The sequence below is a fragment of the Artemia sp. Qi Xiang Cuo genome, chromosome 15 (genome assembly GCF_049724085.1).
Source record: "Artemia sp. Qi Xiang Cuo chromosome 15, ASM4972408v1, whole genome shotgun sequence".
NCBI lineage: Eukaryota > Metazoa > Arthropoda > Branchiopoda > Anostraca > Artemiidae > Artemia > Artemia sp. Qi Xiang Cuo.
The window spans coordinates 55,316,833-55,330,836 of NC_142808.1; the positions used below are offsets into that span (position 1 = coordinate 55,316,833).

Below are 14,004 nucleotides of genomic sequence, written 5' to 3' on the forward strand. Positions count from 1 at the left end.
CACGGACCTAGTTAAATTAGCCTCAGAAAGGAGAACACTTTAAAATTGATGTTCAGAACGCAATGATAGTTTTAACACTCCTGGACATAGTTAAATTGGCATTGGAAGAGTTTAAATTCTATTATGGACATAGTGTCCTAGTTCAATTAGCATCTAAGGAAAACGTTCCAAATTTGATGTCCAAAACAAAGCGACATTTTTTTTGTGAATCCCTGACTATGTCAGATGGACATTGGTAGATATTAAATTTTATTATGAATCTTGTTAAATTAACCCCAAAAAGGAAAACATTTCAAATTCGATGTCCAAAAGGAATACCCATTCTTATGAATTTTCTATAGTGTCACATTGATACTAGGATAATTTAAGTTTTATTTTTGACCTAAATGAGCTGCTTAAAAAAAATGCATCATATTCGATATCCAAAATGCAATAACATTTTTATAATCCTTGACATTACTAGATTGATATTGGTGGATTTTAAATTTTACTATGGACTAGTGAAATTAGCTTAAAAGCAAAATACTTCAAATTCGAAATCCACAACGCAAGGACATTTATACGGATTCTTCACATTGTTACATTATCATTGGTAGATTTTATTATGGACCTAGTTAAACTACCTTCAAAAAGGAAAACACTTCAAATTCGATGTCCAAAACAGAAACCCATTCTTATGAATTCTTGGTACTGTCAGACTGATACTATCACAATTCAAATTTTATTATGGATCTAGTTAATTCGGCTTTTAAAAGTAAAATGCATCAAATTTGATTCCCAAAACGCGATGACATTTTTAGGGATTCTTGACATTGTTTCACTAACAGTGGTAGATATTATTATTGACCTAGTTAAAATATCTTCTAAAAGGAAAACACTTCAAATTCGATGTCCAAAACAGAAACCCATTCTTATGAATTCTTGGTACTGTCAGACTAGTAGAGAGTAGAATATTTTTATTTATAACACGTACATAAATAAATGTCACAAAACAGCGCACATGCCTGGTGGCATACTTTAGCGCTGAAAATATTGCCAACGAAAATACACAGCCATTTTCTAACTAAATTTTACAACAACGAAAAAGAAAACCCTAATGAACAAAATGCTTAGTATTTCATTAGATATTTCTTCCCCAGTTATAGAAAATGTCACTTGTTGCTGCATTCTCGAACTGATGCAGGAATTGAGTTCCAGATTTTTGGGCCAATGTGACGGATGCTGAATCCCGCTCTCGATGTCGGGCGAATTTCGCACGAAAAGTCTGAACGATGCGTAGTAGGATAATTATGAAATTGAGACTTAGTTGAGAAAATGCCGGAAAAATTTACAGGTAAATTACTATATTGATAATCATAACAAATACTAGAGATAGAAATTAAATGAAGTTGGTCCAAAGAGAAAATTCCTGAAGTCCCATATAGGTGTCTAACTGAAGTTTTTCTACTCATATTCTGATACTATTACAATTAAAACTGATACTATTACAATTAAAATTTTATTATGGATCTAGTTAATTCGGCTTTTAAAAGTAAAATGCATCAAATTTGATTCCCAAAATGCGATGACATTTTTACGGATTCTTGACATTGTTTCACTAACAGTGGTAGATATTATTATTGACCTAGTTAAAATACCTTCTAAAAGGAAAATACTTTAAATTCGATGTCCAAAACGGAAACCCATTCTTATGAATTCTTGGTACTGTCAGACTGATACTATCACAATTCAAATTTTATTATGGATCTAGTTAATTCGGCTTTTAAAAGTAAAATGCATCAAATTTGATTCCCAAAACGCGGTGACATTTTTACGGATTCTTGACATTGTTTCACTAACAGTGGTAGATATTATTATTGACCTAGTTAAAATACCTTCTAAAAGGAAAACACTTCAAATTCGATGTCCAAAACAGAAACCCATTCTTATGAATTCTTGGTACTGTCAGACTGATACTATCACAATTCAAATTTTATTATGGATCTAGTTAATTCGGCTTTTAAAAGGAAAATGCATCAAATTTGATTCCCAAAACGCGATGACATTTTTACGGATTCTTGACATTGTTTCACTAACAGTGGTAGATATTATTATTGACCTAGTTAAAATACCTTCTAAAAGGAAGACACTTCAAATTCGATGTCCAAAACAGAAACCCATTCCTATGAATTCTTGGTACTGTCAGACTGATACTATTACAATTAAAATTTTATTATGGACCTAGTTAATTCGGCTTTTAAAAGGAAAATGCATCAAATTTGATTCCCAAAACGCGATGACATTTTTAGGGATTCTTGACATTGTTTCACTAACAGTGGTAGATATTATTATTGACCTAGTTAAAATACCTTCTAAAAGGAAAACACTTCAAATTCGATGTCCAAAACAGAAACCCATTCTTATGAATTCTTGGTACTGTCAGACTAGTAGAGAGTAGAATATTTTTATTTATAACACGTACATAAATAAATGTCACAAAACAGCGCACATGCCTGGTGGCATACTTTAGCGCTGAAAATATTGCCAACGAAAATACACAGCCATTTTCTAACTAAATCTTACAACAACGAAAAAGAAAACACTAATGAACAAAATGCTTAGCATGTCATAAGATATTTCTTCACCAGTCTTAGAAAATGTCGCTTATTGCTGCATTCTCGAACTGATGCAGGAATTGAGTTCCAGATTTTTGGGCCAATGTGAATTTGGGCGGATGCTGAATCCCGCTCTCGATGTCGGGCGAATTTCACACGAAAAGTCTGAACGATGCGTAGTAGGATAATTATGAAATTGAGAATTAGTTGAGAAAATGCCGGAGAAATTTACAGGTAAATTACTATATTGATAATCATGACAAATACTAGAGATAGAAATTAAATGAAGTTGGTCCAAAGAGAAAATTCCTGAAGTCCCATATAGGTGTCTAACTGAAGTTTTTCTACTCATATTCTGATACTATTACAATTAAAACTGATACTATTACAATTAAAATTTTATTATGGATCTAGTTAATTCGGCTTTTAAAAGTAAAATGCATCAAATTTGATTCCCAAAACGCGATGAGATTTTTACGGATTCTTGACATTGTTTCACTAACAGTGGTAGATATTATTATTGACCTAGTTATAATACCTTCTAAAAGGAAAACACTCTAAATTCGATGTCAAAAACGGAAACCCATTCTTATGAATTCTTGGTACTGTCAGACTGATACTATCACAATTCAAATTTTATTATGGATCTAGTTAATTCGGCTTTTAAAAGTAAAATGCATCAAAGTTGATTCCCAAAACGCGATGACATTTTTACGGATTCTTGACATTGTTTCACTAACAGTGGTAGATATTATTATTGACCTAGTTAAAATACCTTCTAAAAGGAAAACACTTCAAATTCGATGTCAAAAACGGAAACCCATTCTTATGAATTCTTGGTACTGTCAGACTGATACTATCACAATTCAAATATTATTATGGATCTAGTTAATTCGGCTTTTAAAAGTGAAATGCATCAAATTTGATTCCCAAAACGCGATGACATTTTTAGGGATTCTTGACATTGTTTCACTAACAGTGGTAGATATTATTATTGACCTAGTTAAAATACCTTCTAAAAGGAAAACACTTTAACTTCGATGTCCAAAACGGAAACCCATTCTTATGAATTCTTGGTACTGTCAAACTGATACTAGTATAATTTAAGTTTTATTTAGGACTTAGTTAAATCAGCTTCTAAAACGAAAATGCATCAAATTCAATGTCAAAAACGCAAGAACATTTTTATAAATCCTTGACATTGCTAGATTGATATTGGTGAAGATTAAATTTTACTATTGACCTAGTTAAATTATCTTAAAATCAAAAATACTTCAAATTCGACGTCCAAAACACAATGACATTTTCCTGATCCTTGCTTCCTCAATACAACGTGTATAGATTGTAAGTAGCATTTTCACCCTTCTGAGATAATCACCAAAATCTATTTGATGAGGTACTCTAAAGGAAGAAATAGAAGAACAATTTATATACAGAGGATCGAAATGTAATTGGACATAAAATTCTCTGCTGACCCTCCCTTTGAGAACAGCTTGGCAAATAGCTTTTGGGAATTATGTCAGAAGTACAGAAACGTCAGATCCATCCTTTCAGTGTGACAGCGACGATTTCCGAGTGAGAAATTTACAAAATTAAAATAAGTAAACTGAATCAATTTCTTCTCTGAAAGGCTCATTTTATAAGACACATAAAAAACTTTCAGAATGGAACGTACAGAGAGAATTATATCAAAAATAAAGCGAAATGGTGGCTTTAGAAGCAGCTTATCTGTTAAGGTTGGCTTTTTGATGTGCTTTCCAAGTGCCTCTTGGGTTCTCTCTACAAATGAGCTCATCCTTATCCACGAGTGCGGTACCTGGAAAGACGAGAACGAAGGGATATAAATATTAAAAAAAAAAATATTAAAAAAAAATAGAACGAATTTAACACGAAAGGGAATGAAAAGAAGAAATTCGAATATTTTAAAAAGTAAAATCATTCTCCATAGACAACGACTTTTATACGAAATAAGTTTATAGAATGGGTTCCAAAATTTGGCAGACACCTCTACAGCCTTCTTTGGTGACAAAAAGGACACTTTTTTCCGCCAGATTTTGTCACCGTTTTTGTTCATTATCGTTTAAAACTAAGAAATTTAAAATTTTCCAGTAATAAAAAGAATTTTTTTTTCAAAATCTTAGGGGAGAAGAGGGCTAGGCATCCCTGTGTTTGAAATTAAATTTACATGCACAATGGATTAGTTATATAATTGAAAATTTTCAACAAAAAGGCCATGAAAAAATAACTCGGGTATAACCATAGTTTTTAAGGGTTTTTTGCTAATTGGAAAACTGTAGAGGCAGTTGAATGAAACTTTCAGGGATGTATCTAGGAAGGTGCTTGCGAGCCGCCGTGCAAAAAGTAGGTTAGCTTAGAAGTAATGCTTGGCCTAGTGAAATTTGTTGGCAGATTTTGTCTCAAAATACAATTTTTACATTTAAAAATATTCTCTGCTCAAACAAAAGCTGTCAAAATACAAGTTGTGCTGCTAAAGTCTCGGCAGCTCTTGGAATTCTGTCGAATTCTGCTACTGGCAGCTTTAGAGCATTTTGCATTCCTGCTTCCGAGTATATAATGCAATTGGAACAGCCACACGATACCTAACCCCATATATGATTGACGGTAGCGACATTAGCCACTGGTCGTATGCTGATGATTTTTTTTTATTTTCGGACAATTTAATATCAACACAGAATGCAATTAACGCATTACATTCACATCTACAGGAGATAGGATTAGAGAATGAACCTACTAAAACAGAATTCCTACTGGCAAAGAATAATAGTGATTTCCCGCATAATTCAATTAGGGTGGGATCACTTAATATTTTAATAAAGATTCCATTAAATACCATGGGTCGCCTTTTTCCCCGACAATTAAAGCTACGCAGGAGTTGGTGTTATCGTCTATACTGGGAAAACTTAGGAAAACTTATGGCCTGCTAGTCAGGGTGAAAGGTCATTTTGATAAGCAAACACTTGCTATAATTTATGTTTCAATGTTTGCACCTCATGTATTTTTAACTGTTCCATTTTTGAAGTTTTTAAGTAAAAGTGATAAAAAGCGTATCCGCCTGTACTTAATCCGGTTTTGTAAATATTTTTTTTTTTTTAATTCCACTATGATTCAAAAATAGGTATATTATACGAAAATTCGGAATATTTGATAATACTGTTAAAATGGATCAACAATACGACCGATTTCTTAGACAATCTAGAGAAAATAGAATAAATTTTCCCTTTTAATTGTCTCGTTTAATGGAAAAATAGTTTTGTCGCCATTGCTTTAATAAAACAGCTATTTATGCGTTATGTATTATGAATGTTTATGCGTTATGTATTATGACTGTTTATGCGTTATGTTTTATGAATGATTTTAGTGTTATGCACTAATGAGGTATCATGAGCTATTTATTATTGCCTATATTCATGAGTTATTATGAGTATTATGAGCTACTTATTGTCGTCCTTTTCGTTAGAAGTGTAATTTGTGATTTATCAGTTTTATTTTCATTAATATCCTATACTCCGCTGTCTACATCCATGTAAGGTAAGTATAGAGGACATTTATAAATTATTATCATTTTTATTAATTTGAGTAAATTGGGAAAAACTGGTTAAGAAAAAATTCAAATTTAGCTTAAACAGTTGCCTTGAACCCCGAGACTATTTTTCTACGACCACAATCGAAACGATTCAGACTCTTAGGCCAAATTTGATTTTTTTTTTTTTTTTTTTTTTTTTTTTAAGAATGAAGATGGGTCGTCACAGATTCTTTACGGGCTCACAAATATAAAAAGATACATGTAGGCACTTGGAAACTTCTTCCCATGTCCTAATTTCGGGATGCAAACATTAGCGCACGTTTTACAAATATTAACGCTCGTTTTTTTTTCAGTACATAAAAAGTTGGTGTTTTGAAGCTTTATTCATCAGAGGCAACGCTACAGCGTTGCCTATAGTAAAGGCATTACGGCTCCAATGTTTTATTATTTAATTATTTTTTCCCCAGAGGCACTTCATATGGAAGGGGTAGTCGTAAAATGTTCAAAGTGGGCTCATTCGATTGGAAATTTAGAGTTCTAGCGTCCTTTTTAAGGGTCAAAGTAATTAGAAGGCAACGAACACCTCTTCCACACCCACCATTTCCCCAAACACATCCAATCAAAATTTTGAGCCATTTTGTTCTACGTAGTTGATTTCCAGATAGAAATTATGTTTTTGAGGAGGACACTCCCCCACATCCCTCAGGGCAAGGGTTGTAAGTTATGCCCTGGGGGCATATAAGGTTTTTATAGAAAGATTTGTTGTAGATACTTCAAAAAGGGTTCATTCTATTGTAAATTGAAAGGGTTAGTGCCGTTTTTAATAGTCGAAAGTGATTGGAGGGCAACTAACCCTTCTCTCACGCCCACCTTTTCCCCAAACACACCCACTCATAATTTTGAGATAGCCATTTTGTTCAACATGGTTGAAAATTATGGAAATTAGGTCTTTGAGAATGACAACCCCCCCCCCCTCCACAGCCCTCAGGGCAAGGGTTGTAAGTTATGCCCCGGGGCCATATAAGGTTTTTTATAGAAATTGTTGTCGTAGAAACTTCACAAAAGGCTCCATTGATTACAAATTGAAAGGGCTAGTTCCCTTTTTAACATTCGCTAATGATTGGAAGGTAAATAACCACCCTTCGACACCCAACATTTCCTAAAACACTTTCACTCAAAGTTTTGAGATAGCCATTTTGTTCAACGTAGTTGAAACTTCTGGAAATTATATCTTTGAACATGACAATTTCGCCCAAGGTCTTCAGGGCAAGGGTTATAAGTTATGCCCTAGGGGTATATATGGTTCTTATGGAAGGAATGCTAGTGTAAACTTCAGAGAGGGCTCATTTGATTGGAAATTTAAAGTTCTAGTTCACTTATTAAGCGTCAAAACATATTGGAGAGTAACCAGCGCCCCCCCCCCCCATGCCCTTTTTTCCCAAATGCATCCGATAAAAATTTTGATATAACAATTTTGTTACAAATACTTCAAAGATCATATAACAAAAACTCCGGTGCCGAAACAGCCACCCAGGGCCCGGGAGCATGCGTTGTAAGTTATGTCCTGGAGGCATATATGGTTCTAATGGAGGGGATGCTCGTATAAACTTCAAAGAGGGCTCATTTGATTGGAAATTGAAAGTTCTAGTTCACTTTTTAAGAGTCAAAAGAGATTGGGGTTCTTATGGAAGGGATGCTCATAAAAACTTCAGAGAGGGTTAATTTGATTGGAAATTGAAAGTTCTAGTTCAGTTTTTGAGAGGAAAAAGAGATTGGAGGGCAACTAGCCCCCCCCCCCCACACACCCCTTTTTGCCAGAATGCATCCGAAAAAAAAATTTGAGATAGCCCTTAAGTTAGAAATTGTTCAAAAGTCAGATAACAATAACTCATGTGTCTACACATACCCCCAGGGCCCAAGGACAGGCGCTGCAAATTATGCCCTGGGGCATATATGGTTCTTATGAAAGAGATACTCGTATAAACTTCAGATAGGGCACATTTGATTGGAAATTGGAAGTTGGAGCTCACTTTTTAAGAGTCAAAAGATATTCAAGGGCAACTAGCCCCCCCCCCCATGCCCTTTTTCCCCAAACCCATCCGTTACAAATTTTTAGATAGCAAGTTTTTTAAATATTGTTCAAAAATTAGATAACAAAAAACTCCGGTGTAAACCGAACCCCCAACTCCCAGGGGGTAGGCGTTGAAAGTGTTGTCCTGGGTTGTGTATGGTTTTTATGAAAGGGATACTGGTAAAAACTTCAAAGAGGGTTCATTTGATTGGAAATTTAAAGTTCTAGTTCACTTTTTAAGAGTCAAAAGATATCCGACGGAAACTAGCCCCCCCCCCCACACACACACACCCTTTTTTCCCCAAGCCTATCCGATAAAATTTTTAAAACAGCCATTTCATTAAAAATAATTCAAAGATCTGATAAGAAAAACTTCTGTGTCGACGCAACCCCCCATGGTCCGGAGGCAGGTGTTTTTATTGAAGGGATTCTTGTTTAAACTTCGGAGAGGGTTCATTTGATTGGAAATTGAAAGTTCTCGTTCACTTTTTAAGAGTCAAAAGAGATTGAACGGCAGCTAGCCCCCCCACCCCCTCCACACCTTAAATACATCAGAAAAAAAATTTGAGATAGACATTTTGTTAAAAATAGTTCAAAGTTCAGATAACAAAAACTCCGGTGTCGACACAGCCCCCCAGGGCCCGAGGGTAGGCGTTGTAAGTTATGCCCTGGGGGCATATATGGTTGTTATGGAAGGGATGCTCGTAGAAACTTCATAGAGGGCTCATTTGATTGGAAATTGAAAGTTGTAATTCACTTTTTAAGAGTAAAAAGTGATCGGAGCGCAGCTAGCCTCCCCACGCACTCCATTTATTTTTTCCCAGACACACTTCATGCAGAAGGGGTAGTCGTATAAACTTCAAAGAGGGCAAACTTTTTTCACTTTGATATTGTTACTTTGATACCAGTTTTAATACTTTGATGAAGATTTGATTTTTTTTTTTTTAAGTTTGCTTTGAAATAAGGAATTTTTACTAACTTGAAAAAACGAACAAAAATTAATTTTAAAAAAAAAACTCGAAAAAATAAGTATTTCAAAGAAAAGTAAAGGCCATTTTAATTTTAAGCTCAGCAGATACAAATACCTGTTAAAATTCAAACTCAGATTGAATATGAAAATCAAGCTTAAAACGAAAAAAAATATTTTGTTATTCAAGTATAAATGAAACTTAAAACGAACAGAAATTAAAAAAACAATCAGTGCAAACAAACATACAATACATATTAATGTAAATGAATAAATAAATCTTAAAACGAGTGGAACTTAAATTGGATATGCAAATCACGTCATTGGCGCTTTACTGAAATCTATATGCGTCTTGAACAGTCTTGGAAAGTATAAACCGCATCAAATTGAAAATTTGATATATAATGATAATAGTTGTTGAAAGATGCGTCAGTTCAAGAATTTATTTCCTCTGATTTTATTTTTATTTTCAATGCTGCAAGAACTGGAAAAGAAAATATTTGTAATATAATTCGTTTTCAGTGAAGCGCCAATGACGCAGTAGGCTTTTGGGTTTTTATTTACAGTTAAGGAAGGGGGCAGTATCCAAATTCTTGTTTGTAGTGAAACTATATTCGTCTTGAACCAATTTAGAAAGAACTAATAAATTAAACTGAATTTTTGATGTATAATGATATTAATTGCTGAAAACTGAGCAGTTCAAAATTTACTATAATTTTAATGTTTATTGTCAAAATTAAGTACAAAAGAAAATATTTGTAATAAAAATTGTTGTCAGTAAAGCACCAATAACGCAGTAGGATTTGACTTTTACAGTGAGAGACGTGGGCGATACCCAAACTCTTGTTTGTAGTGATTTTTTTCGTTTCAAGCTTGATTTGCATATTCAATTTAAGTTTCACTCGTTTTAAGATTTATTTATTCATTTACATTATTATCTATTGTATGTTTGTTTGTATTGATTGTTTTATTTAATATCTGTTCGTTTTAAGTTACATTTGTACTTCAATAGCAAAATATTTTTTTTGTTTTAAGCTTGATTTTCATATTCAATCTAAGCATTACTCGCTTTAAGATCTATTTATTCATTTATATTATTACTTGTTGTATGTTTTTCCCTTTGATTGTTTATTTAATTTCTGTTCGTTTTGGGTTTCATTTATTCTTTAATATTAATTTCTGGTCGTTTGAGTTTGAATTTTAATAGGTATTTGTATCTGCTGAGCTTAAGTTTAAAATGACCTTTATTTTTCCTTGAAAAACATATTTTTCGGAAAGTTTTTTTTTAATTAATTCATATCAATAGGTATCCAGCTTGGTAATAACCGTAACGAGTAGATAAGGAATGATTCCATGAGACAGGAATAAAGATTAGAAATACCCCCCCCCCATGTCCTAGGTTGGGCTGTAGCTCCATTTCTGAAAGTTATATTGACATAGAGCAACAACACTCCAAGCTAAAAAGAAGTAGTTAATCTGTGATTTTACCTGGAGTTTTAAGCACGTTCTAGATTGACACACATTTATGAAGTGGTTGTATTCCTAGCTTTGAAAAAAGCAAATGCTTTTTAATTCGTAAGTTTTGTGGGTAAAATTTTGGCTTAGCTGTTTTAGGCAAAGTAGGAAAGACATTGAGTTAAAGATAAATGAAACTTTCGGGAATGAATCTACATAAGAATTATTGCCTGTAGGTTCATTCAACGGACAGCTTTCAGGGGTACATATACAGCCTATATTAGGGCTAGAAAAAGATTTGCAAGTCCCCACCTCTAGGACCCACCATTTACCCAAACTGAAAAAAGCATTGTGCTAAGTGAATGAAACTTTCAGGAATATATCTTTGGCCAAAATAAAAACCGAGGAAGTTGATCTCAACATCAGAGCGTAACTCTTTCCTACTTGTAAGGGCAGGAAGATTTGAGGAAGTTGGTACTAAGTTTAAAGAAAATGTCAAAGAACCTGGAACTACTTCCCAGGCCATACAGTCCAAAGGATGCACACTTTTAAGCCAAACGTAAGCCAAACTTTTAAAGTGTTACAAGTAGAGAAACTCCATACATTCTAACTCTCATGTGTTGGAAAATGTGGTGAATGTCTTGGGGATGGACTATTTTGAAGTAAACACGATAATATTTTACAGACTGTAAAGGCCTTTACAGGTATTTAGATATGCAATGGACATAGAAGATTTAAAATAGCTTTCCATGCCCTAAACTGAGCTGTGCAATATATTCCAGTAAGTTTCATTCATGCAGCTCAATTTTCAAAATTATCAAAAAGCCGCTAAACTGCATTTCACCTAGACTTTTAAGTAGATTTGGCTCTATACGTTAATATTTCTGAAACAACATTATTTTCAACTTAAACAAAACCAAGAATTTATTCAATATAAAAATTGTCTGGTGGTCCTGGTAAGTTTGGAAGAGACTGTTTCCAACTTCAGACATTCAAACAGGAGATGCTTCACAGTCTTGACTGTTGATGAGCATTGGCGACAGAAAGGGCTTATGTGCTTGTTCCTCAGGTGTTCTATCATCTGGAGAATGATCACTTGGCTCTCAATCTTCAGAAATGCTAATTTATGCAAGAACTCCTTAATGATGAGCTTCAATGATCTGTAGTGATGTACCTTGTAATTTCTAAGTCACAGTACATCCTTAAGGATGGTAGCGGCAGAGTTTTAGCCAATTCGAAAAGAACTCCTAACTGCCTGACTTGGAAATTTGTTCACCTCTTTTTTGAATTGGATTCCCTGGTGACGTGTTGAAAAGCTAGTTCTAATCCCTCTTTGCTGAGGTTTACAATCAATTCTTGCAACTGATAGACGTCTCTCTCCGTGACTTCGAACTGAATTTTCTTAATAATTTGTAAAGATGATTAGGAGTCTGAGAATTCGACTGCCCTTTTCCCGGGAAGCGGAATTTTGTGCACTACTTTCAGAGCCCTATATATTGCAGCTATTTCCGCACATCAGGGATCAGTTCTTAGACACGAAGATTTAGATCGGGAATGACTGCGACAGCTGCTGCTTTACCTGCTTGTACAGTGCCATCTGTACAAATTTCCAGGAAATCATGGAACTTTGTCACCCAAACCTATTAAAAATTTCGCTTGAGTTATTGCCAGAGGGACATGTGGTTTCTTTTCAAAGATTAATCGGAAAATACTTTGACAGGGGGTACCATCAATGTCGGTGGAATTGAAAGATGAGTGAAAGCCAATAGGTCATTTTACAAAAGTGGGCCATTGGAATTAAATATTTCTAATTCGCCAATAATCCTTGAAGGTTGTCTAGGCACTTTTCCAAACGGTAACTGATACAGTGAGCGTTCTAAGCAAAATTTCTAGATTCTTGTGAAGTACCATACTAGTAGCATTTGGCTTCGTCTAAATATCGACAAAATTCCGGCTAGTTGCCAAACTTTAGCTCCCTCCGTGTGGTGGTGAAGCCCCAATGCAATCCTACGGCATATATTCTGAAGGGTCTCTAGCTATGCTACGGTGGTCTTACTAGAATTGATGTACAGCCTCCTATAAGTCAATGATCAATTTTTGATTTTATAAGCCTCTTTTAAAAATCCAGAAGAACTTTGAAATAAATTGCCCAAGGGAAGGAAGGAAGTCGTCTAAGAAAAAATATTCTTTTCAAGCAAGGCTGCTTCAAAGCTTCAACTTGATAATTCCATGTGAGGCATTGATCCTAGGTTAATCCAAAAATCCCTCATTTAGATTCGAGCTGAATTGATGATCCTTTAATGAAAAGCTGTGGTATTCGGATTTTTCATTTATTATTGAAAACTGCTGATTTCGTGTTAATGGCTGATATTGGAGGCAACATATTTTCTATAAGAACTTCTAGTTCAAGTATGGCTTTTTGTAGTCAGGTCTCCAGGTTTCTGTTGAGCGTTCACATTCCAAAATAGACACATCATCAGCAAATTCCCGTTTGGATATTGTTGAACTTGGAAGCTAAAACTCTACAATCATAAGTAAGAAAAGTAGAGGGCTACGAGAAGATCCCTGAGGTAGTCCTAACTAAAGTCTTTTAAGAGATGAAAGTAACTGACTTATCAAAACCCTGATAGAGCTGTCGTTTAGGTAATTCCAAATGAAATGAATAAATACGTCTGGGAAGCTCATCGAAAAAAAAAATTGTGCATAACTTCTTTTTGGTTTCATTTTCCATACTTTCTTCCCAAGTCCACCAATAAGACCAGTAAGACTTGACCTTATTCCTAGGTTGCTCGGATGGCTTTTTCAACATACATTACTTAAGCATGTTACAACAAGCTATTTGGTCGAGAGCAGAGCTCTCTTAACTGTAAAGGATGTTGCTACTAATACTACCACAAACAACTCACTGCAGCACCAAACAACCTGAGGCCAACTCGGCTACGCATGCTCCTCCTCCCTACTTCAATTTCGTTTTTTTACACTCAAACTAAACATCATGCAAGAATACATCAAGATAGATAATCCCCCTTAAAATAGTAAACCCTTTAAAGACTTGTCAGTGGGGGGTGGGGGGTCAAAAATATTAAAATGTAATCTAAGGTTGCCATTTCATTCGTTTCTAAGGGAGTTCTTTAAAAAGAAAATGTAGGAAAGTCCATTTTCACATTTTTTTTTTCTTTTGTGCAAGTAAGCATATGAAAGAAATCTTTGATGTTATGCTTAAAATATTTCCGCAATAAGAGAAAAGTTTTTCACCCCACAACACCCATATTACTGGCGTTGTCCAAAAATATCCGTTAGAATGAAGGAGCTCCGATATATAATTTCCGAGGAAACCCCAAAAAAGAACAATGAGACACGTTGAAATCATTGG

At 34.4% G+C, this 14,004-nt stretch overlaps 1 protein-coding gene across 1 annotated transcript in view; it reads right to left on the minus strand.

Annotated features, from left to right (window-relative positions):
* Positions 1-14,004, minus strand: part of LOC148943871 (uncharacterized) — a 112,748-nt gene that overhangs the window by 41,185 nt on the left and 57,559 nt on the right. Inside the window, exon 2 of the mRNA XM_089101268.1 lies at positions 4,270-4,410. Within this exon, the coding sequence (XP_088957394.1) occupies positions 4,270-4,389 (120 nt within the window). The 5' untranslated portion in view covers positions 4,390-4,410. The remainder of the gene's footprint in view (positions 1-4,269; positions 4,411-14,004) is intronic.